Genomic DNA, 23283 nt, shown 5'->3' on the forward strand with positions numbered 1-23283 from the left:
ATAATTTACATTACATAGGATTAATCAAGTCAGTAGAACTGCGCATATACATAAATGCGTGAGGTTTCCTCTTGTCTTGTTTGTGTTTAGGGTTACTTCCCAAATCCACTGTGAAGCAGGAATATTTATAGCACTCTTTCAGGATTTTATACATTTAAGTTAAGGAATATTCCACACAAGGCTTTGTTTCCAAAGTGCCATTGTACTGCGTAGTCGGAACAGACCCTCATCTAGCATACATCAGCATGATTCAGTGGAGGAAGGTTGACCCACAGCAACTGAGACTCTGGCCCAGGGTGCTTATATTTATCCATATTCCTTCAACCCTATTGTATCATATTCCAGTTCAGGTAACAATTCCAGAATGAAGTGAACTCATTTCATGTGTTGAATGGGTTAGAGCTGAAAGGATGCAATGGATGAAGAGAGTAACAGTACAACAGCCTTCCACAGAGTTTGTTTATCCAAGCATGGTGGGAATGCAGACCTATAAGAGCTCAGCCAGAAAGAAAATTAAAAGATATAGTTCAAAATTTTCTGGGAGCAGCCTACATGGAAAGGTCATTACACAGCTGTTTTGGTAAAGAAGTTCAGCAAGACTGAATTTCGTTTAGTATTCAAGTCAGGTGAAAATATAAATACAGTTTCTCTCTCTTGAACAACAGCTTAGTATTATACTTCTATTTGACCTACATTTGTGTTTAAGTATGACCTTGGCTTTAGATCCAAACCCATTAGAGAGAGCCAGCAGCTCCCAAGATCTAATGTCAGCTTCTCTCATGCTGTTTTCTTGGTATTTGCTTTTCTGCCACAGCTTATCAGTCTAAAGTGAACTAAAACATTTGCATTTTGAAGTGCTTTCTAAGGGCTAGCTAGTATTTGTAAAACACTCTTGTGGAAGAAATTTGCGGTAGGAAGGGCCAAATTATAGCAGACTGAGCAAACACTTAAAGAAAAATGTGCTTTGTGTTAATGCAGAATCTAATGCAATTCACAGACTACAGTAATATTTAGGACAACTCTGGTATTGTTCTCCATGTAGTTTATTTGTAGCCTCAAATAATACCTCTGTGGGTCTAAGAACTTGATTTTAACATTACAGGGATATAATACCTGATTCTTCAAAGGCTGTGTAACTATTATTGAGGAATACATCAACAAACTCATCCAAAACATAGCCTATACATTTCTAGAGATGCTCAAAGATAATTTCGTTCAGTACCTGTGGTCCTAAGTTAAGGTAACAGTCCACAGATAGCACTGGATGGCTATAATTCTTCAGTGAGAGAGGGAAGAAGCGATGACTGTGATACTGGAGGTATTTTTCAAGGAGCAACTGAGCAGGTGCTGCCAAGAAGGTATGCTTGCTGTCAGGAGCACAAATGTACTGAGCGGGGGAGATCGAAACTGGAGTGTCAGATACCTATAAGGAAAAATATTTCTGGTACAGAACAATTCTGATAATCGAGTTGTACTTATCTGAATTTTGGTTTGCATAAAATATAGCTCTAGCCTACAAATCTAAGATTTATATATATAAGAAGCAAAGTCATTCAGCCAAAAATATCTGCTACCAAAAAGTTTCAGAGTTTCACGGCATGATATTTGTACTTATAGAGGCTTTGTGGTTTCTTCTTTTAACACAAAGGCCTCCTACATATGAAGTCATATGAAGATGAGCAATTCAAAAGCTATAGAGAAAAAATCATAGTGAATGGTTACCTGGATTGTAAAGAGACACCTTAGGTGTTTTAAAAAGTTTTAAAGGAAAATTATTAAGGGAAGGTGCATTTATGTCAAGAATATTGTGGGTTTCAGAAGTAAATAAATACAAACAACAAAATACATGGAAGACATACCCCATTACTGGCAACTGGTGATGCACCAAAATACCTCAGCTCTCCTGGTTACAGGGTACAAAAAGGAAAACGGCATTTTAACAATAATGAAACAGCGGTCTCAGTTCCCACCTTAGACTTAATGTGGAAGGATCGCTGTCCTCCTACTGCAATTTGCTTTTTCATGACACTGAAGTGATTGAATCGACAGATGAGAAGGCCGGCGCTGTGGACGCGCAAGTTGAAGTCAACATCATCACACGTAAATCTGGAAAGAATAAAATCAAAGCAGTTCAGAGGAATGTTTCTCATCACACACTAACAAATACAAGTGCTCAGGGTCTTTGACAGGTGTCAAATATACTGACCCTCCACTGGTGCCAATGAGGGAAGGAGGCTTCTGCTTTGTAACAATAAACCAGGCTAGAATGAGCTCAGGAAGACCAGAATGAGGGAGAGAACCACTTAGGGAGTGAAAGAACCAGAAACACAGAGGAAAATGGAAGGAGAAATGTAAGAAATATCCAGGGAAAAGTCCTAGGAGTTAAAATATTTTCTTTGCCTTTTACTACAACAATGCCATCATAGAAAATAGCCACAATTGTTACTACTCTATATAATGTCAAGGAAATTAATTCCTTTGACTTCCAAGGAAATGGTTGAGGCCCTACATTTGATTTGTCAAATGCACAGAGGTCTCTGACTACTCCCTTTTTCCCTTAGAATATGAATATCCAGGATTTTTTTTTCAATATTCCTCTACAGAAATAATGTTATTTTACATTAGAGACAAAATCTATTTCAAGACAAGGAGTTTGCTTAATACACCAGAACTGCTGAGACATAGGAATAAATTAAGCAGAATGAGGCCAAACATCCCTGGGCTAAATTTCATCAATATTTAAAAATAAGATGGAGCAGAATAAAGGATAAATTCCTAAAGCTGACTAAATTAAAATTCTGTGGCCTTTGGAAAATTCAGGCTCGGTTCTCCATTTTGAATGTAGACATTAGACAGCAAAGAGGATGATGTACAGAACTGTTGGATTAACACCCAGGGCTTGGGTTTAAGAGAGCTGAGCAGGTACTGCATCAGTGAACACCAGTGAGAAATGTGGCATTTAATTATATGTTTCTAAAAGCTTGTCTTTGATCTTAGTAATATTTACATGGATGTTTGGTATCCCTGAATGTCAGTGTCTCTACGTTTTAAAAAGTACCTGTTTCCTTGCCAGCCTGGAATGTCATGCAATACTTCAGGCTCAGCAGCACCCACGCAGAGGATTACGGGAGCCACGCATGGTTGAAGGACACAGGCAGGAAATGGGTGGTATGGTCTGGCATTCCTGACATTTTAACTTTGCTGCCTGCACTCATATCATTTTGCTTTATGTTGTTATCTTCATTAGCCCTTTATAGTGCTTCATAAGGTAATATTTAGACAGGCTAGGAGATGCACAGGAGCATGTTTAAAGTGCTCTTTTAAGGTGTCAGCCTGGTGGTGACAGAAATTTAGGTCATTTGTTTGTCTGCGGAATAATGACAGCAGAAGTGCTTCCCTGCAGTTATAAGTAAACTTGGACTTCAATAGACATCTTCCTGAGAAAGAAGAGCTCTTCTGAGAGGTACAGTGACATTCAGTTATCTAAGTCTCGGTGTGTAGAGCCCTTTTAGATTGCCTGGAGTATCTCACCTAGCTTACAGAAAACCACATTTTGATTTCATGTCATACCTGTCAGCCCCATACGGACATCTTGTATATCCTGAGGTACCTAAAGACTGACTTTAGACAAGTGAATCCCACCTCTAGCGATATCTACTTCATTCTGTTGTAATAAATGCTTGCGCCTCAGAAATGAGGCCAAAGTCACAGTTTATTTCACATAGATGAGTGAAATTCTGTGAGATGATGTACCCAGTGAATGCATTTCTGGTAACGGTGGTGATACTGTGCATGGCAATATTATAATCTGATACATCCTATGTGGCACAATAAATTAAAAATTGGGAATTCTGAGATAACTGAATGTGAAAACCAACACCAATGTTAATGAGGTTCATTTTTCCCCTTCTTCTAATTGTCCTGATGAGCACACATGCAATATGCTCCAGTGTTGTGCTCCTCAGGGTAAAAAATCCCAGCTATATCTCAGTTCCATGTCACAATAAAATGTGGTTATGCACTATTCACCCATACAGCCCTGTTTCCTTTGCAAGGGAGTGCGGGTAAGCAGGCAAGAGGGGAAGGACAGTGTTCACCAAAAGGCCACTTGGACTAGACCGCTGGGGCACCAGCACTGCAGGGCATGCTGCTATGCGTGTCTGCTCTGCAATTCAGATATCGCTGTTTTATTTGGATCTATGGAGATTAATGTCTTTTTCCAACTGCTGACCATTTGGGAAGGATTTGAACCATCAGTAAAAAAACAAAACCTTTCTGTATCCCATTAACCACCTCCCCAAAAAGCCAACAAGAGCTTCTGTAACAACTCCTTTATATAGCTCATTATCTCTATTGAAATATGCTACTCATCCACTTACCTGTTTTGATTGTACTGTACATTCTGTGTCAGATCGACATTCAGCATAATGAAGTCATGCACATGGCAGCAGGAGAATGGTTCCTTGATCTCAGCACTGTTCGTTTTACTGGACCATTTCCTCATCCCAATTAAGGCATAGTGAGTGACATTGGGAGTTGCTTCAATGTGTTGCAGAATTTGCTTCAAGGAAACATTCCTTTCAGTCCATGTGTAGTCACTACAATAATTACGAAAATGTGTTAATTTTAAGGCATATAGAGAATATTCAGAATCTCATTCAGATGAAGAGCAATTCTTAACAGCCGGAAGTAGCTATGAGTATCTGGTAGACAACTTCAGTGTTGTGTCACTTTACTGCAACTTTTTCTCTCTCACTCTAATCAAAACTTAAAATTAACTAGTGCTTATGTGGTGGGGACTGGTATGACAGATCTGGAACTTAAGTCTGGATCTTTCAAAATATTCACTCAGATATGTAAAATTTGAAAGTTACCTGGATAATGTTCCAAATGACTCTGGGAGGGTTGCTGACTTTGTGCCTAAGATCCTCTTAGCCCACCCCTAGAGACATAAACCTCAGTCTTCCCTGAGCTTAGCTCTCTTTGAAGGTTTGCTGTAAATCCTGCATAGGACCATTCTGGGAATAGATAAAATATCTAGTACAAACAACGTTCTATAGTTATGAAAACAAAAATAAACAAAAATACTTATCTGGGGACTTGGGGAGCTAATAAAGGAGCCATACAGACTGGGACTGACAGCCAGAGGAAATCAGTTGCACAGTTTGCACAGAAATGCCTTTTGGCTTCCTTAGAAAAATCCTGCTAAAGATGTACCTGTGAATGCCCATGTTGTCCAGTATATTAGGGGTTGTTTTGCAGAGTCTGAAATCTGCAGCCCAAGTAAGTCTAGTTTGAACTAGAGTCAAGCTGTACAGCAAAGGCTGCAGGGCACTGAAATCCCCAGGGGACAGCAATCAAAAACAGCCACTAAACTATGTGCTATGCAAAGGCAGATATCTAGGGAAAATACTTCTGTCGTTAGGCAAATATTATTCTCTGCTTGTAGAGGGTAAAAGTTGTAGTATATCAAACGTAATTTTAAAACTGCTGTTCAGTGAAAGGTTAAAAGAGATCAGCTGAAAAAGCATATATTACGCTGTTCACCTTTTCCTGTCTCCTGAACAATCAACTTCTACTGCATTCCACATAACACAAGAGTCATCTGAAATTACAATGAAAGGCCAAATATCCTGGGGTTTTATCCCAAGCTCCTCCTGCCGATTTCGTTCAAGCTCCAAGTTATGATAAGACAACTCTTTTATCAGGAAGTGTGCAGCACCTGAAACCAAGGACATAAACCATCAGACTAAAAGTAGGGGCAGAAATTGTTTGCTTTTAACTTGGAAGCATTTTGAAGTGAATATTTCTGCAGACCAGGGTATGAATCACTCTGAAGATTTTAACACCCTAACATTCCCCAGAGCCAACTTACTCTGTCACTTGTCAAGCAAGTGACTTACAGGACCTCACTCAGAAGCACCAAAAATGAAGCCTGATTTCTGTGGTAAAGATTTGTTAGTGTCTTAAGGGTTTAGAGACTGATTCTTTTAACCTGACAGATATTTGGCTGCACTAGCATCTCTTAGTGCAAACATCTAGAGATGTTGCTTGACCAGCTGAATAACATGGGAATAATTTCCCCTGATGATCTACTTCGAATGTTTGTCACTACTGCTGTCTATAAGTCGTTCCAGCAGTAAAAGCAAGGTGCTGAATATTTCACAGATACCACATTAGCAAAACCCACCTACGAGATGCCTCTAATCAGTGCATCACTGCCTATGCAAATAGTACATAACTTATTTCCACAAGGAAACAGAGTAGGTAACTCCATCTGAGTTAACACCCTCAGCACACTTTAAAATCAATAGGAGAGAGTACTTCTAGGTAAGTATTTCTAGGGTGCAATTAATCTAGCTTGTTTTAAGCGACCTGGATTAAGTGAATTGCATCTTCAACTGTGACACATTGTCCTCAAAGGGAATCTAGGTCACCAGATCCAATATGCTGGCTACAAGGTGTGTGTGTCTGCCTTCCTCTGTTGAGTAACAACACCACAAAGGCCCAAGTCACGTGTCTGCATTTGTTAGAACTTTTTGTTATACTTACCTACTCCTGCACTGTTGAAAATGCTTGGAAGAACAAGCATGATGTGGTTGGGCCAATACTTCTTATATATGGCCATTTCATATTCTTTGACAACTAAAACATGCAAATGACTGGCTCCATCCATTGCATGATATAAATTGAAAAGTCCATGTTCATGACGACCAGTAGTGGGAGTAAAAGTGGGGCTTTTAATGTAATCTTCACTCTATAAATAAAAAGAAGTGTGAGTTTCTGTATCAGCCTGGAGGATGTTCAAACAAAGAGAACCAGATCCTTTAGGAGAATAAGTCAGATTCATTGATTCTGGGCAAACTGCTACATTTTAAATAAGCTTAATAGGAAAATGAGAAACTTTTATAGAATTCGGGAAAAAGAAAATTCTGTCACTTAGCTTATTCACCTGGTAAGGGTGTGGTGGACTGGATAGGACTGCTAAACTTGACCTGCCAACTGCACAAGGACCCTATGGCTAGATCTGGAAAAGGATTTAGGTCCATATGACAGAAGATGCTAAGAAACACCTTACTCCCAAACTGCAGTCCAACCCTATGAGTGGCTGTCACCCAATCCTGAATGCATTGGAAATCATTAGATGCTTCCAAGTTTGATAGTACAGCATCTAGGAGACCTGTTTCTACAGACATCCAGGGCTGTTCCTGTCTGGGCAACTGATTTTAGCCCAGTTCCTACTAAGGTCATTAAGGAGCCAGAATGATTCTTTACAGAGAAGCTCCAAAACCTTCACAATTAAGCACTCCAGATTTAAAACTGACAAAGCACAAAATGGTGAATTTTATGCCAGTGGAGTGCAGGAAAGGGAATTTAAAGTGGATCAAGAAAAATATTTTATAATGGTTTAATAAACTGGATGAAGTGCCTACAGCACTTTTCAAGCTTGCAACAAGAATGGAGGCATCATTCTGGAGCAAGTGAACAGAAAAAAGAAGCAAAGGAAGAAGAAATGGTTTTGGCAAAGCCTCAAAGCATGTCAGTAGCAGAAGCAGGAAAAGAATCCACAAGGACCCAGTGCACAGCTTTGTGTAACCAAGCACAAGTTCACTGGATGAGGAAGAGCAGGAGGTTTCATCCTCACATTGCACAGTTGCTGCTGTGTTGCTGCCTGGGTTCTTGCATTTCAAACTTGAACTAGACATAAAAGCCCAAACTGGAGGGTGGTATTGATTGATTATTGTTTACTGGAAGCAGCTTATTTTCTCCAGAAGTGCTACTGCTTACTACTGTTCCACAAATTGCTGCAATATTCCAAGCAGTGTGGCCTGAGCAAGGCACAGTTCATCTTAAGCACAGATATTAGGAGTCACTGTAAAAGCCAACATCAGAGTTTGCGTAGCCTGTCAGAAGAATGACCTTACAAAGTGTTTTCTGCAAGTATGACGTGATTCTTTGGACAGGCATTAAGCCATGACAAAGATTCTTTGAAAGCCTTACATTTATATGAAATCAACTGAGCAGTTACACAGAATAAGAGAGGATAATCCTCTGCCTTCCTCTACAGTAAAAAATTGTGTCCTCTTAGTAACTGTATGATAACAAAATAATTCTCACTTTAACATCTTAAACTTATAACCAAAGACCTTTTGCCCCAGATAAAAGTGTTTATACCAAAGGATCAACCTTGATAATGAGCAAAAGAAACAGCTTATTGGTGGCTTGACAGTTTTGCTTCATGTCTCGCTTTTTGGGAGAAAATACAAGCTTAGTATCTGGACAACCTCATTATCTCTTGCCAGCAGGACCAGAAGTGTAAATAAGCCTAACCCAACAAATTTTAAAATTGGTGTTGTCTCTCTCCCATATATGGCCATAAATATAATTATCCATCTACCTTATCTGTGACTAGTGGTAGCCTCATGCTTTCCAATTGTCTTCCTGGTTGGCTGAAGACAAAATGATGCTCCTTTGACTTTGGAATTATAAAATGCAGCTGGATCTCTTCTCCCAGCATAGAATAGGAAAAGGCAAATGCATGCAGAGTGGACTCATAAAGCTGAGGATGGGAAAAAACAGGATAATTACAGTGGTTAGAGTCAAACTACAAGATCTCAGTGTAGTTAATACACATTTATAACATTATCAAACAATCACTTACTGTATTGCATTAGATTTTACCTCACAATTCACTAGATGTTAAGCAATGCCCCTTAGGCTAGAGCATACACTAAAAAATATATAAATTACACTGTTCCCTCTTTTGAAATCATTGTTTCAGCTTCATCTTGCAGATGGCACCAATACTAATAGCCAGTCTTGGCTTTCAAAAATACTGATCCCAAAAAAACAGTATTTGCATTGCTAATACCTTCTTCCTCACATTCTAACAGGCAGGAAATTAGAGGGTTATTCTGAGTAATACCAGTCTGTATATCACACATAGTCCACTCTATGCTGGACTACTCCTGTATCAGAAGTATTAGTAGCATCTTTTGCAGTTACTCAGTTGAAAATGTAGCAAAGTCCCAGTGGGAAACGTTTATCAGGAAAGTAGTTTTAACTGGCAGTATACACGTAGAATGCAGATTACAGCACTGAAAAAGCTAGTGTAAATGAAGCCAGGATCCCCAAACCTGCAATCTGTTCAAGGCAGGCAAACCTCAAGAACTAAAAAAATCTGTAAATCAGCTGGTTTTAACACATACATACAATGTGTCAGCCAATTCAAATACAGCGAATGCACATAGAACTGTGTCTGGGTTGTGTCTTCTTCTGTTTCTGACGTGCAGAGTAATATCTGGAAATCTTTACCTGGTACCTGGGATTGAAACCCATATACTGGTGACACTGTTCACAGTGATGGTAGGTGTTATACGCTGCATACTTGGACAATCTCATCCTAGTTGTTTGACGGCGTGTATACATATCCTCCTGTCTCCTGCTTGTTGATCTGTCTATTAAAAAAAGAAACAATTTAAATGTAAAAAATATTCAAGGCCAGAATCTATTCACTTGTGACAAACTGTTGCTGTCACTGGAATTAGCTCCTGGGAACAATGGCAGGATTAAACACATGCAAAACAAACTATGAATTCATTCTGAGCACAGTATATTTTATAAATTGTTATGTACAACAAAGGGGACTACAAAGAAAATTCATTATTATGATAATTCTATACAGATTTCACATGAGGCTGAGGTGTAAGCAAAGCCAGATTATTAAAATTATTATTGTTGCTGCCGCTATTACTGAATGCTTGCCAAAGTAATAAATATGACAGACATCTGCTATCTGGTGGTGGACATCACACGAGATTATGCAAAATGAACTTGGCAAATTTAGTTATGTTGCTCTTCAGCGAATACCCACATTTTTAAAAAGAGTCTCCTTTATGGGAGGCTGAAGGAAGATGAGATGTAATTTCTGCTGAAAAGGACTTCTGTTATGTCACCTGGCCAAATCTTTCACTCAGATCTTCAGCATCAGATCAGGTTGTTCCTTGTCCTGACAAGTTTAGAAAATCACTAAGAGTGGAGTTTCCACAGTCTCTCTAGGCAACCTGTTCCATAGTTTGACCGCTTTTATTCTACAAACATTTTTCATACTATGTAATTGTAATTTCCCATGTGGCAACTTGTGTCTGGTGTCTCTTGCCCTTCTGCTGTGTAATAGTTTGCAAGTTCCCATTAGGAAGTTGAACACAGCAATCAGATGCCCCTGCAAGACTTCTCCAGACCAAACCAACCCAATTCTCTTCAGTTTTTTATGTTCATCGTGCGCTTCAGGCCTCTGGCCCTCTTGGTGGCTACTCACTGGACTCACTTTAATATGCCAATGTCTTTCTTTTACCAGGAAGCCAAATACTTGACATAATACTCTTACAGGTGCCATGCGCAGAAGAATAATCACTTCCCTTGACCTGCTTGCTAGATTTTTAGTAAGCCATTACCCCAATGGAGAACTGGTGACTCATGTTCAAATTGTTGTCTACCAGGATTATCAGGTTACCTTCCTCAAAGCTGCTTTCTATACCACTAGCGCCAAGCTTGTACAGCTGCAAAAATTATTCCATTCCAAGTGAAAAATCTTGCATTTACCTTTGTTGAACTATTATATATGAGGTTCCTGCTCCTGTGGTTCCTTCCTGGAGGTTCCATTTTTCCAGCCTGTCAGGGTCTTTCTGAACGGCAGTGCTACCTTCCTGCATATTGATTGCTCCCCCAGTTCGGTATCAACCATGAACTTGCGGATGTGGCGTTCTGTCCCTTGGACCAGATTATTAATGGCATTCTCAAACAGCATTTTCCTCACTGTCAGTCTCTGAGTTTTGCCATACATACCCAGCTGCCAGTCAGATTTGTGCCACTCATCACATTTTGAGTTCAGTGGTCCAGCCAATTTCCCACCTGCTTTACAAACCACTTATCCAAACCATCTCTCTCCAGTCTTGGCTATATGGGTATCATAGAAGACAGTGGCAAAAGTCTTGCTGAAGTCAAGATAAAACCCCTGCTCTTTCTTTGTCCATAGTGCCAGTCATCTCATCATAAAATGTAATCATGTTTACCCATCATGATTTGCCTACGATAGATCCATTATAGCTGTTCCAAATCACTTTCCTGTCCTTCATGGGTCTGGACATGGCTTACAGGAGAGTTTGTTCCATAATTGTTTTGAGGACTGAGGGTAGGCTGACTAGGCTGTAATTGCTTCAATCCTCCTTCTGTCCTGTAGAGGCAGGGCACAGCATTTTCCTTTTTCCAACCATCAGGAATCTCTACAAGTTGTCATTACCTTTTAAAAATGATAGACGGTAACCTCACAATTATGTTGGACATTTCCCTCAGCATGCTTGGATACATCCTACCCAGTCCCGTGAGCTTGTATATGCCCAGCCGGCTAATTCGGAGGACTAATTCACACCTCAACACTCCAGGAATCTAGATCTGGACATATGCATCTCACACTTTCGAAACCTAAACCAAGACCTAAAAAATAAACCTGCAAACAATTTTAAGTACATAAATAACTTTACTCACAGAGGTCACTTCATTGCTACAGAGCAGGACAATGTTACTACATAGAAACATTCAAATGCACAAACTTATTGTGGAATCAGAGCATTTTAATGGAAAACTTCATATATAATATTGCATAAAACATTTATAAGGCTCATACTCTGGTACTTTATCTGGAAAACTCCAAATCTTTTTTCACTATTACTTAGTCAAGTGCAATTACGATAATTTCACTCTGTTTAAAAGTTTTAACAGGATTCTTATGTTAAAAACAAACACATATAAGTGTACCGATCTAGATTTCTCAAATTCTAACCTTCACTGTTTATAGTCTGAAGCTTTGAACAAATCAGACTTGCATCTTCATATTTTGGGTCATGGATAGTGTAGTCAAAACGCATCTTCTTTAATGTCTCCAAATCTGGCCACATATCTCCCGGCTGATGGTAGTATTGCTCAGATTCTTCTTTTATGTCTATGATGTTATTAAAAAATCAGGATTCATGTAATTACAATTTTTTAAACTCTTTATATTACTATATATACATATTGCTATGTCTATTATTCTCACACGATTCTTTCTTTCATCATTCTCAGGAAGCAATATTAATATGCATCAAGAGGTGAATCTTTGAGCAAATGTACTTCATACTTCAATGTAATTCTGGCTTTTAAACCTTTATTATCAATTTAAGACCTTGGTAATCCTACTGGAGCAGCTGGTGGGATGATGATGAAAACAATGTCAAGGGTCTGGTAAGGCTGATCTACCTGCACCCAAGCATTTGTGGAGCCTTTAAATTGACCACAACATTCATGAATTTAGTTGAGGAAAGATGTGTTATTCTCACTGAGAAAAAGAAGCCCTTTGAAAGCTTCAGAAGTTGCAGCATTAAGTACAGCGCAGAGTTAAAGTCTAATGCTCCTTCTAGTGATAAGACCAGAGTAATCAAAGATAATTCATGGTATGGTAAGAGAAAAATAGTAAATAGTACTGGTATAATGTGCAGTGAAATCATATCTTTTTCTGAAACAGGTTAACTGACATAAAAACCCAGATGTGCAGAAGTCCCTACAAAATATTTTTCTGTCTTTGTCAAGAGGATGGAGGATGTGACAGGAGTAAAACAGACATTAGTGAGGAGTTCAGTTTGGAGTCAGCTATAAGCTGCTGTAAATAGCCGTAATAAGTGTAGTTTAAATGATTATTTACAACAGGTGAGACCCTGTCTTTTGGCATCCAAAGTAAATATGAAACTCAGGTGGAATCAGTCAGATTGTGAAATTATCTTCATGCCCTGACTGTGAGTTACCTGTAAAATCCTGCCTAAAATAGAAAGGATTGCTTCCACAAACCTTTCCCCTAGCAGACCGGTCACCTTTTCCCCAGACTTTGCCATAAACCTCGGGGGTAGCTGCGTCTTTCTCAAGCACAGCTTGAGAAGATGGAAGGAAGTGCAGGAAGACCTCTGGGTACTGCCCCCCAAAAGCCCTCAGGGAGCAGAGCTGAGGCACCGTCCCAGAGCAAAATGACTGAACAGCTTCCAGCCCGGGGCAGGCAGCATCCACCTGAGACTCTCCATGGCTGAATGCGGACATGCTTTCAGTGCAGAATTAGACATACTCCATGACATATCACCCATTTTTTCTATGTAATTCCGCCCTTAATTACTGAGGCTGAGTGTCACAAATACATTTGGAAACACAGGGGAGTAATACACCCGAAATAAAGGAAGTTTGGACTAAAATTAGCTATTAGAGAGTAGGAACTGTTTTCCTCCCTTGTGTAGTCTTATGTACTTAGAAAATATGACATTGCTCCTCGTGGTGTAAATCTGCCTGAATTTCACTGATTCTTTTTATATACTTTACCACAAAAGTTCATTCCAATTCTAACCTCAAAAACAACGTCTGGATATCGTTTGATATACATAAATTCTGTTGATTACTTTGCAAGTAAAACAGAGGTATGTGGTTTTCTTACTGAGAGGAAGACTAAACTCTAAATGATGAGTAGAATAATAAAATATTCTTCAGTACCAGCTGAAGATCAAACAAAAATTTTCTTAAAATATTTCAGTAATGTAAATAAATCACAAAGGTGAATGGCGTAGAATAAACAGACAACTATTTTTCAGTTTAACATACCAATTTCCTACAGTCTCCAGAAGCAAATATTTTTATATCAAGAACTTACTATTGTTGATTTCTTCCTCATCATAAACATCCACTTCCGTCAGTCTAATCAGCATTCGGGACAAAATACTGAGGAACTGCAGATAGGCACCTGTTTTCCCTATCTGTAAATATATAAATTAGAAAACACAAAAGTAAACTTTCGTTTTTCAACATGTTGCCTTTCCACATATCTGGAAATTGCAGCTGCAGTGAAACTGATTATTAATATTCAGTGCTTGCATGTCCCTGTATTTGTATATTCCTCGGCATAAATGACACGCTTAAATGCTTAACAGTTTTGTTCTATCTATGCAGGAACCCAGTTTGGAAAACATATTTTATATCACAAGTCTAATTACAGGCCCATAGATGAGAATCTTCTCTCCTGATATTCTATCTTCTACATAGGCAATGAACTTTTAAAAATCCCTACAAGATCATAGAAGGCTTCAAAAAAACCTCCTCAAAATACAAGATAACTAAGTAATTACCTCAATCTGCTCATATTTGGACAATGTACCAGTACACTGACTGCTATTGAAGTGCAGTGACCATCCTGAAGAACAAAGTGCCAGGCATAGAATCATAGCATCATAGAATGATTTTGGTTGGAAGAGACCCTCAGGATCATCGAGTCCAACCATAACCGAACTCTAGCACTAAACCATGTTCCTAAGAACCCCGTCTAAACGCCTTTTAAACACCTCGAGGGATGGTGACTCCACCACTTCGCTGGGCAGCCTGTTCCAAGGCCTGACAACTCTTTTGGTGAAGAAACGTTTCCAAATATTCAAACTGAACCTTCCCTCAACTTGAGGCCATTTCCTCTTGTCCTATCACTTGCTACTTGGGAGAAGAGACCAACACCCTCCATGCTACAGCCTCCTTTCAGGTAGTTGTAGACAGCGATGTCTCCCCTCAGCCTCCTTTTCTCCAGGCTGAACAGCCCCAGTTCCCTCAACTTCTCCTCATCAGACTTGTGCTCCAGACCCTTCACCAGCTTCATCACCTCCTCTGCACTCTCTCTAGTACCTCAATGTCCTTCTTATGATGGGGGGCCCAAAAATGAACACAGGATTCAAGGTGGGGCCTCATCAGTGCTGAGTACAATGGCACAATCACTTCTCTAGTCCTGCTGGCCACGCTATTCCTGATACAAGCCAGGATGCTGTTGGCCTTTTTGGCCACCTGGGCACACTGCTGGCTCATGTTCAGCTGGCTGTCAATCAACATCCCCAGATCCTTCTCCACCAGGCAGCTTTCCAGCCACTCTTCCCTGAGCCTGTAGAACTGTCCGGGGTTGTTGTGACCCAACACATCCATCTATAGGGGAACTTGTGCCACTTCCACTCCTGGAGAACATGGTATATGTAACAATGTGTTGTTTCACCTCTTGTGCTGGAATACATTATTTCCCTTCCACTATTTAAAAAATACATTTTAAAAGTCTTTTTTAACATTATCTTAAGATTACAACTTTCTCCTTTCTTTTTTACCCCACCAACAGACTATAAACATTTTCTCTTTATTATGTCTAATAGTAGTGCTGCCCTCTTACAGTTTTTTCAGCTAAAATATATAAGCCACAGCCAATGATTTACTTAATGAATTGTTCTGTGTCTTCCACATAAAGTTTGCTGATGATAACATCAAGTAAATAATGCTGTATCTAAGCAGACATCTTCACGAACTATTACACTTCAACAGGAAGCAGTACACAATGGGCTTCAATCGGAAAAAAGAGACCATCACGCTCATGTCACTCACAGGAGAATGAACACAACATGATTTCTTGAGTGTGTATGTTGCGTGTACAGTTCAGCCTCAGAATGACACTAATGTCCAGTTGACAACTTAAGCCTAATGTCACACCTGTACATGTAGATCAATTATGAGACGTCCTGCTGCACCTGTGTGATTTCACAAAGTGTTATCAGATTTTGCTAAGTTTATATTACTACTGAATTGAAAACTCAGCTTCATTGCCATTACTGCTACGACATGTCACAAGCATAGGGTGTTGAATTACTGAAAATACTATTGGATTTACTATTTTCCATATATTTCAAGTAAAACTTTCATTTTCTCTCAACATTGGAGAAAGAGAGGCTTTGAAGCTGAAGCAAGAGTAGGAAAACATTTGTTTTGCTCAAAGTTCAGTATCTGTTGTTCTTAATAAATCGGATTGCCTTTGAAGCAGTTGCTTGCCAAGGGTGGAAAAGGGAACGATTATCCCTTGTGAGGGTCAAATAACCCTTTCAGATACACATGGTAGACCATGTGTTAGCACACGACTCTGTGTTATCCAGGAGTAACACAGAAAAAAAGTGACCTTGAATAGAGGAAATGACAGCACAGACCATGGTCAGCCCACGGACCAGATGTTTCTAACTCCCAGTCTAGATTTTTATCTAAAATCCATTGAGACTGATAAGAATCTTTCTATTGATCTTGGAACAAGGTTCTAAACAATGGCTGTTTATTGGAGAGCTAAACAAAAGCATCTTCCCACATCATAGGCAAACCTGATGATACTTTGTTCTAGAAGAAAATGCTTTCAATGTTTTCTCTCAAGTCTGAGCTTGCCTTTATGTGCCCTCATGAACCTATTTTATAAAGTGCCTCTGATCATCATTTCATTAAACACAGGGTGGCCTCACGGATTAACAGTTCTCCGACTTCAAATAAATGAGACATCATTTGGCAAAAGTACACAACCTCTTCCCCTGGTATCGGGTATCTACGTGAAAATCTAATTCCTAATCTGTTTGAAGTATATACTTAGAATTGTCAACAGAACAACAGGCTGAAAATCTTATTTTTTTTCTTTTTGGTAACTGCTTAAAACTTATTTTATCAAAATAATGTATTTTTCTTTTCCTAGGGGACCAGTCATCACCAGTAGTTTTCAGCAATGTATCTGGGAGTGAGTAGGCTACTACTTGGTGGTACTTAGATGAAAAGTATCAGTTGTCAATTGACTCAAACATACAAAAAGCTGTAATGTCATGAGTCAAAAATGTTGGAAACCACAGGATGACAAATGCTACTCCCTAACCATTAAAGTAAAACATACGATATTCCATGCATCATATCTTACTGTCTCATCTGTCACATAAAAATTTTCCAATACATTACTGTGAGCTTTATGAACTCTTAGATATCAGCAACACTACATGTAAAATGCTGGTGGGAACTTTAAGGAGTCTCTCCACATTTTCAGAATGTTTCTCTGCCAGGCGAGAGATCAGGCTGAGCACATGGCGACATTCATATTTGGACTCCATTCACTTGTACATCTGCCTGCATTTTCTGCTGAAGAAATGAATTGGTGACATAGAGAACACCTTTTCCAGGTCATTTTGAGAAGATTTTCAAACACAAAATGGGAAAAAAAAAAAACAACCCAACCAACCAAAAAACCCAAAACCAAAAAAACCCCAAAAAACTGAGTAACAAAAAAAACCCAACAAACACCAAAACAAACAAAAAACCCCCACCCTTCTCATTTACAATCAATGTTTACTCCAAAAGGGAAGAACCTTGAACAACTGAATTTGTAGCAGGCCCAGACAAGTAAATGTGCCTTTAATTTTTTTTTTCTATATGTATGTACCACCTCTAGGCAAAATTGAACTGCACAAAGTGTCTTTTGTTGTTTGAAAATACTGAATAGCTATCAATAAACAGAGCTTCCACATCTCTCCAAAGAGTCTTTGCCCCATCTGGCACCACCCCTCTTTTCGATACTTCGGGCATCGCAGGTAGCTGCAAAGAGATCCCGCATGCAGCATATGAACAACTCTGAAGCATAAAGCCCCATATTTGCCCATCCTGCATCTCCCAACTGCAACAAAATAGAAGATCTGCAAAGAAATTTTAAACTGAATACATGATTGGGCTGTAGCTTTACACATCTTTAGAGAAGCCTGGTACAATGTTATGTCGATCCTAATAGTGACTCTGAGCTTAAACACAATATGATATATTAACAACGATGACGACGGGTAAGGAAGTGCTCTGAGCAAGGTGTTTTTCTCCCTATCCTGTCTTTGCTCCGCAATGAAAAGCTGCAAACAGGTTAAAAGAATGAAGGAACCTGGATCTTCACTGCATTTTTATGATTCCTGAAACAAAATGTATGTGACAGGTGCTGCTACTACAGTCAGGTCTACTTCCCAGAAAGTGGTTCCTCAAATATGTAGCAGTGCCCAGTGCCTTATCAGATAAGGCACTTGGGGGCCAGATATTCCCAAGTAATGGAAGTGTTACTCTAATGTGTTTCTATCTACCTGAATTTGGGAGACAGAAGTTTGATGAATCAGACTTGGAAGAAGAAAATCCCAGAAGACTAAGAAGTAAAAGTCCCAAATCTTGTGAAAACTTTTGATAACGAAGGAATGTGGGATCTGCAAAAATTTAGGATTTTGGTTTCTATTTTCATCCTTAGTGTGAGGGATGATTTGCCTATAAAAAACTAAGAATTTGTTTACAGTGAAGCTCTTCATTTATGAAAAGTGTAGCAGTAAAGAAGGAATATGAATTCAAATTCTATCCGCAGAGAATCCAAGACATACGACGGTCTAGTTTTGGGTCAAAGACACAAATACCTAAGAGGAGTGGAAAGCTATCCAAGGATTTTGACCACTGAATGGCACTTGCCATAAATATCAAGGAGAAGCTGAAAACAAACTCTCTAAGAATCTGAGAGAGAAGTATTCCAGACAGAGAAATTACATGTGTGCCTCCACGCTTATTCATGGAAGTGACATCAAAAAGTGCTGTTGCAGCAGGTCTAACACCAGTGAGTTCCCTTTTTTAACTTGGTACAGACACTGGATGCCAGGACCACTAGAAGTACTTCATTATTCTTACATGTTGCTATAAAGTAGCATCTCATTTCAATCTTCACATGCAGAGAAATAATGGCAAAAGGAGAAATAATTCCATAAGGCTTTTCTATTTTAATTTCCAAGTGAAATGTTTCTTCACATACCACAGCAGTGGTTTTCAAACTGTGGTCTGCAAAACAACACTGATTAATAGAACACATGCTGATGGTCCACAGGCAGCTGGTCAAATGGTGCTGGCTCTTCTCCTTGTTTCCACTTGATAAATTCTTTTAGAAGACAGCTAAAAATAGATATGTTGAATATTTCCCTATATTTTTCTTACATAAGCCGAATGGTAGATAAGCCCATTGTAATACGACTTTAAGAGGAGTAGAGGAAATCCAGATAATACAGGCAGCAGTTTTCTTCCTTAGAAAGTGTCTTAAGACACGCTTGCTTCATTCCCTGGATGTGGTGCCACAGGACTGAGCCGTGCTCAGGAGCAGCCTCCACACTTAAGGAAAACGCTAGTTCTAAGTCATAATATCCAGTTAAAAAGCAAAGGTACAAAACCTCGATTTGCAGGTTGGGGAACTTTAAGAGTAATGTTTCTAAGAAAAATATTTTAGTGAATTTAGGCTTCCTTATAGGCATTTCTTGGGTGCACTAGGGACTAGATTTCTAGCCATAGATATGATACATGTTGTTCACAGTGGTGCATATTTATTCATACTCACGAGCCAATGGCTTAACTTCAATGATGTGAGCCAACGTCCAGATAAATATATAGATCTATTCTATACTTATCCAGTTTTTGCTGTATTTCTTCAAGCCTCTTGTAAAAAATAACGCATGTATTGCCTTCTAATCTACATAATTGTCCTTGTAAAAATACATCAAGTCTTCTAGTGAAACATTTTGATCAGTCCAGAGCATAAAACATCTCTGTGAGAGAACAGTGAGTGTACCTAACTCCTAATTACCCCGACAGCAAGAATTACTGTTTTAGTTCACCAATGTGCCTAGTTTTGTTCCTGCATTGATTTCATATTTTTCATTTTAACCAACAAATTGCTTCCTGATTTGAATTTTAGTAAAGTAATACTGATAAAGTAAACAACTATTTCTGAATTTTTGAAAAGATAGTACTCTGGCAGTCTTATACTTCGGCTGAGATGTTATTAACACTCTGGTGCTGTCTAATAATTGGTTTTATTTCTGCCTATATCTCTTCATGCATCAAGCGTTAAGTCCATGTAAAATGTTAATATCATCAAACACACATGTGCATAAAACCTATTTCAGGAAACAAAACTACTTCTACCCAAAATGAGAATGGTAATTCTAATTTCTGTGTATTTTTTTGTAACTATTCCCTAGAAGAAACACTGTACTGTTTTACTTTAGACCAATAAACAATCAACATACTTTTACAGCTCTTTGTTTGGTTTGCAGAAGTTTTTAGTTCTTTGGGAGGCTAAAATAATAAAGGAAGAAAAGCTGCTGGTTTTTTCCACATACTGAAATGAATATATACCCCTACATTTTGATACTAAGGAAGAAGACATGATACTCCTAATTTGAGGCGTGTGAATTTGTTGTCTATGAAACAGGTATATTCTTCAGAAAGAAGTGAGAAATACAAAATGAATAAACATGTGAAGTGTGTTCTTTAGTAACTGATCCCACTGTATGACCCAATGCAAGACTAGGAAATAACCTGCATTGTGGAGACAGTTGGAGAAGAGATGGAGTTTCAAGTAAAAGAAGTGATATTAAGGCTGAAACTCACTGCTGTACAGAGGGTCAACAGGAGTCCTATTTAATATTAAAAAAAAAAAAAGTTTGATAGTGAAAAGTGGTGAATACCATACCCTGGAACAGAGCCGATGAATAAATAAGCAGCCTGTATAATTATTATTAGTTAAATGGCAAGTACCAAGTGTGTGAAGCATCAAAACCTTCTCACAGGTGCGTAGTATGGTCTCAGAAGTCTCTGAATGACTCTTCTGAGAATCACAGATTTTCACTGGTGACCCATAACCAAATGAATACCAAGGAAATATTTACTTATCAGCTAATCTGGATATTTAGGGTAGCTTTGGGAATACTATCTTTGTAGGGTTTGACGTGTATGCATATAAAATTCTAATAAAAATGGTCACAGCCCATGTTTTTCTTTGAGATGGAAATTGAAAACATCTGTCTTCCAGAATGTACTTGTTTTTAAGCTGAAGCTGAGTATAAAATTCAGTTTCTTGATCACATATACCTCAATCTTTGGCAAACATGGGCAATTCAGATCAAAGGCATGGACAGCGAAAAACTGCTCATCAGAGTACCTTCTGGAATGCTTTAGCAACTACAGAAATATTTGCAGGAAGTCCCAATACAAAAAGCCCATTTATGCTCTTTCTACTCTGCTGAGTCATAAATTTGGGTGTACAATGGATTACAATCATTTAACAAATAGCAATATGTAGTTTCCTTTTGCAATGGATGGGCATAGAAGAGTGGATCACGTGGCAAGCTAAATCAGTAACTATCTTTAGATTAATTATTTGGGTTGGTGTTAAAATAACTGGAAACATGGGCCTTTGTCTTGGTATTTATCCTTTTTGACTTCTGAGGTTCACAGGACATATTTATGCTCTCAGTACACATGATGTCTCTTCTTATCTTGTTGCTTTGTACTTCAGCAGAACACAAGAGGCACAATATTACCTTTAGCACGTAACTTGTGCATTGAACTAGGAGATACCTTGCTCAGAAATAAGTGCTAAACATTCTTAGAGAATTTAAAAGAGAAGGAACTTCTTAGGACTATATCCATTTCCACGTATCTTTTCAAAGTAATTTAAAAACTCTTAGGTCAGTTACTCATCTTGTATACATGACTCTGCTATGTTGAGCTGGCCTACTTGCATATGTTATTTAGAACAGCTTCTATTTCTGTCTGCTGTATGAAGGAAACAGAGAAAATAACTTAATTACAAACTGCCAACTGCCTTCAGATTGATCATAAGAAAGTGGTTTTGTGAAGATCTTTTATCTTTATTTAAAATGCAAATGCGTATTCATGCTTACCAAACTGAAATTATACATGATATCTATCTCTTGAGCCAACTATCTTTTAAAACATTTAAATGGAGAGAGACTGACACAAGATGAACATCGCTGAAACTTCACTGTTTTTGAACCCAGGCTAACAGTAAAGAAAGGAAGTTTGTTTAATCTAAGATTGTTTAGTCTAAGAATGTTTATAAAGAGGGATCAGGAAACAAAACATAAGCAACTTACTCTCCACCAACAAAAAACCCTTCATGTATTAATAATAATAACTAATCTATTTTTTCTGAGATTATGATAAAATTAAACAAAATAAATCAATGATAATACCTTGTTCTTACTACACACCTGTGGTGGCCCACTCAGCAGCAGCCTCCTTGGGTGAAAGGTGTCCATTCTGCCCTCATTTCTATTGTTGTAGTCCATATGGTTTGGCTTGGGAACCGTCCATTGGCGGTAGTATAGAGACTGCTCCGTGCAAGTCATCATCTTGCTCATAAGAGGGCGAAAAGAACTTGCCCACATAACAGAATGATAAGGCAAGAGGGAAGATGATTTGGGAAGTCCACTGCTGTCCGTAGAAGTAATAATGTCATAAACCAGTTTGGGCAGGAAAACTATGGGAGGCTGTTTTGATGCTTTGGTCATGGAGCACTGAGAGGTCTGTAGGATGAAGGAGTTATGAGTAGGTGCAGAGGAGGAAGAAGAGGAGGAGAAAGGTGAAGAGGATGATGAGGTGATGGAAATCTGGGCACTTTTTATATTTTGTTTCATATCCAGCTGTTCAGTTACCAGTGGCAAGTGTTTGCTAGTTGTTGTTTGTGCCCCCTTGTCTACTTTCTGCTTCTGTCTTTCATGGGTATTTGTAGTTTCTTCAGCACTGTTGCTTAGGACTTGGTGAGGGGATTTTGCTGTATCACCTGCTGCTGTTAAAGGAGGTGATGACTCGCTGCAGAATGCTGTAACTAAAACAAAATTTGTATTTAAACAAAGTGCAACTATCTCTGCTAGTCAATGTCATAGTTAAACAAAACAGAACAAAATCATTTAGACAGAGTATCCATCAAACACTGCAATCCCACTCCTGTTCTTGCTTTCACCTTTCTCGTACAGGAAGTCATAACAGTTTGGATATTCATCTCAAGGCAGAAAGTGGCTTTTAAAGTACTGAAGTGCATAGGAAAGATGTCAGTGGTTGTCCTGTCCTCTCCTTCCTTCATCCACTCATTGCTTAAGGTGTTCATCAGGTAGTTTCATCACTCAAGACAAACACAAAATTACTGAAACCATCATTTAAAAGAGTGTAAGAAAATAAGTTTTCACTGGCTATTATGCCATCAAACTGCACAAATATCTCCAAAGATTGACATGCAGAAGCAGTCCTCAGCTCTGAGTCAGATCTGATCTGACACTCGTGTGTCTGCAGCACTAAGGCTGATCTAACAAAGCCTGGCTCTCAAGTCTGTGGTGCTATGTAATGCATTCATACAGCTTTTGGTCAGCTCAGAGCACATACTGAACTCGTGAATGTTGGCCTCAAATATGTGACATAGATATACCCCACAGCTAATTGCTAATTTTCTGAAAGTGGTGTATTTTTACCTTATATATTCTAACCACTAAGATTTCTTGGAAGTTCAAGGCCTCACTTTAAGTGGCTCTGAGCATCTTTAATGCTTCG

General features: G+C 38.7%; 1 protein-coding gene across 4 annotated transcripts in view; it reads right to left on the reverse strand.

Annotated features, from left to right (window-relative positions):
- The window catches only part of GREB1 (growth regulating estrogen receptor binding 1), a 59618-nt gene that overhangs the window by 2484 nt on the left and 33851 nt on the right, over positions 1–23283 (reverse strand). Inside the window, exons 21-31 of one of the 4 annotated variants that reach the window (XM_065631362.1) lie at positions 21951–22567; positions 18698–18820; positions 13721–13823; positions 11840–11998; positions 9316–9458; positions 8399–8560; positions 6553–6757; positions 5548–5722; positions 4380–4598; positions 1971–2106; positions 1223–1423 (exon numbers count right to left, since the gene is read on the reverse strand). In XM_065631362.1, coding sequence (XP_065487434.1) covers positions 1223–1423; positions 1971–2106; positions 4380–4598; positions 5548–5722; positions 6553–6757; positions 8399–8560; positions 9316–9458; positions 11840–11998; positions 13721–13823; positions 18698–18820; positions 21951–22567 — 2243 coding nt within the window. Of the gene's footprint in view, positions 1–1222; positions 1424–1970; positions 2107–4379; positions 4599–5547; positions 5723–6552; positions 6758–8398; positions 8561–9315; positions 9459–11839; positions 11999–13720; positions 13824–18697; positions 18821–21932; positions 22568–23283 lie in introns of all 4 variants that reach the window. The other 3 variants (XM_065631365.1, XM_065631364.1, XM_065631363.1) reach the window with 3 other exon arrangements.

This window comes from Caloenas nicobarica, chromosome 3 (assembly GCF_036013445.1).
Source record: "Caloenas nicobarica isolate bCalNic1 chromosome 3, bCalNic1.hap1, whole genome shotgun sequence".
Classification (NCBI taxonomy): Eukaryota; Metazoa; Chordata; class Aves; order Columbiformes; family Columbidae; genus Caloenas; species Caloenas nicobarica.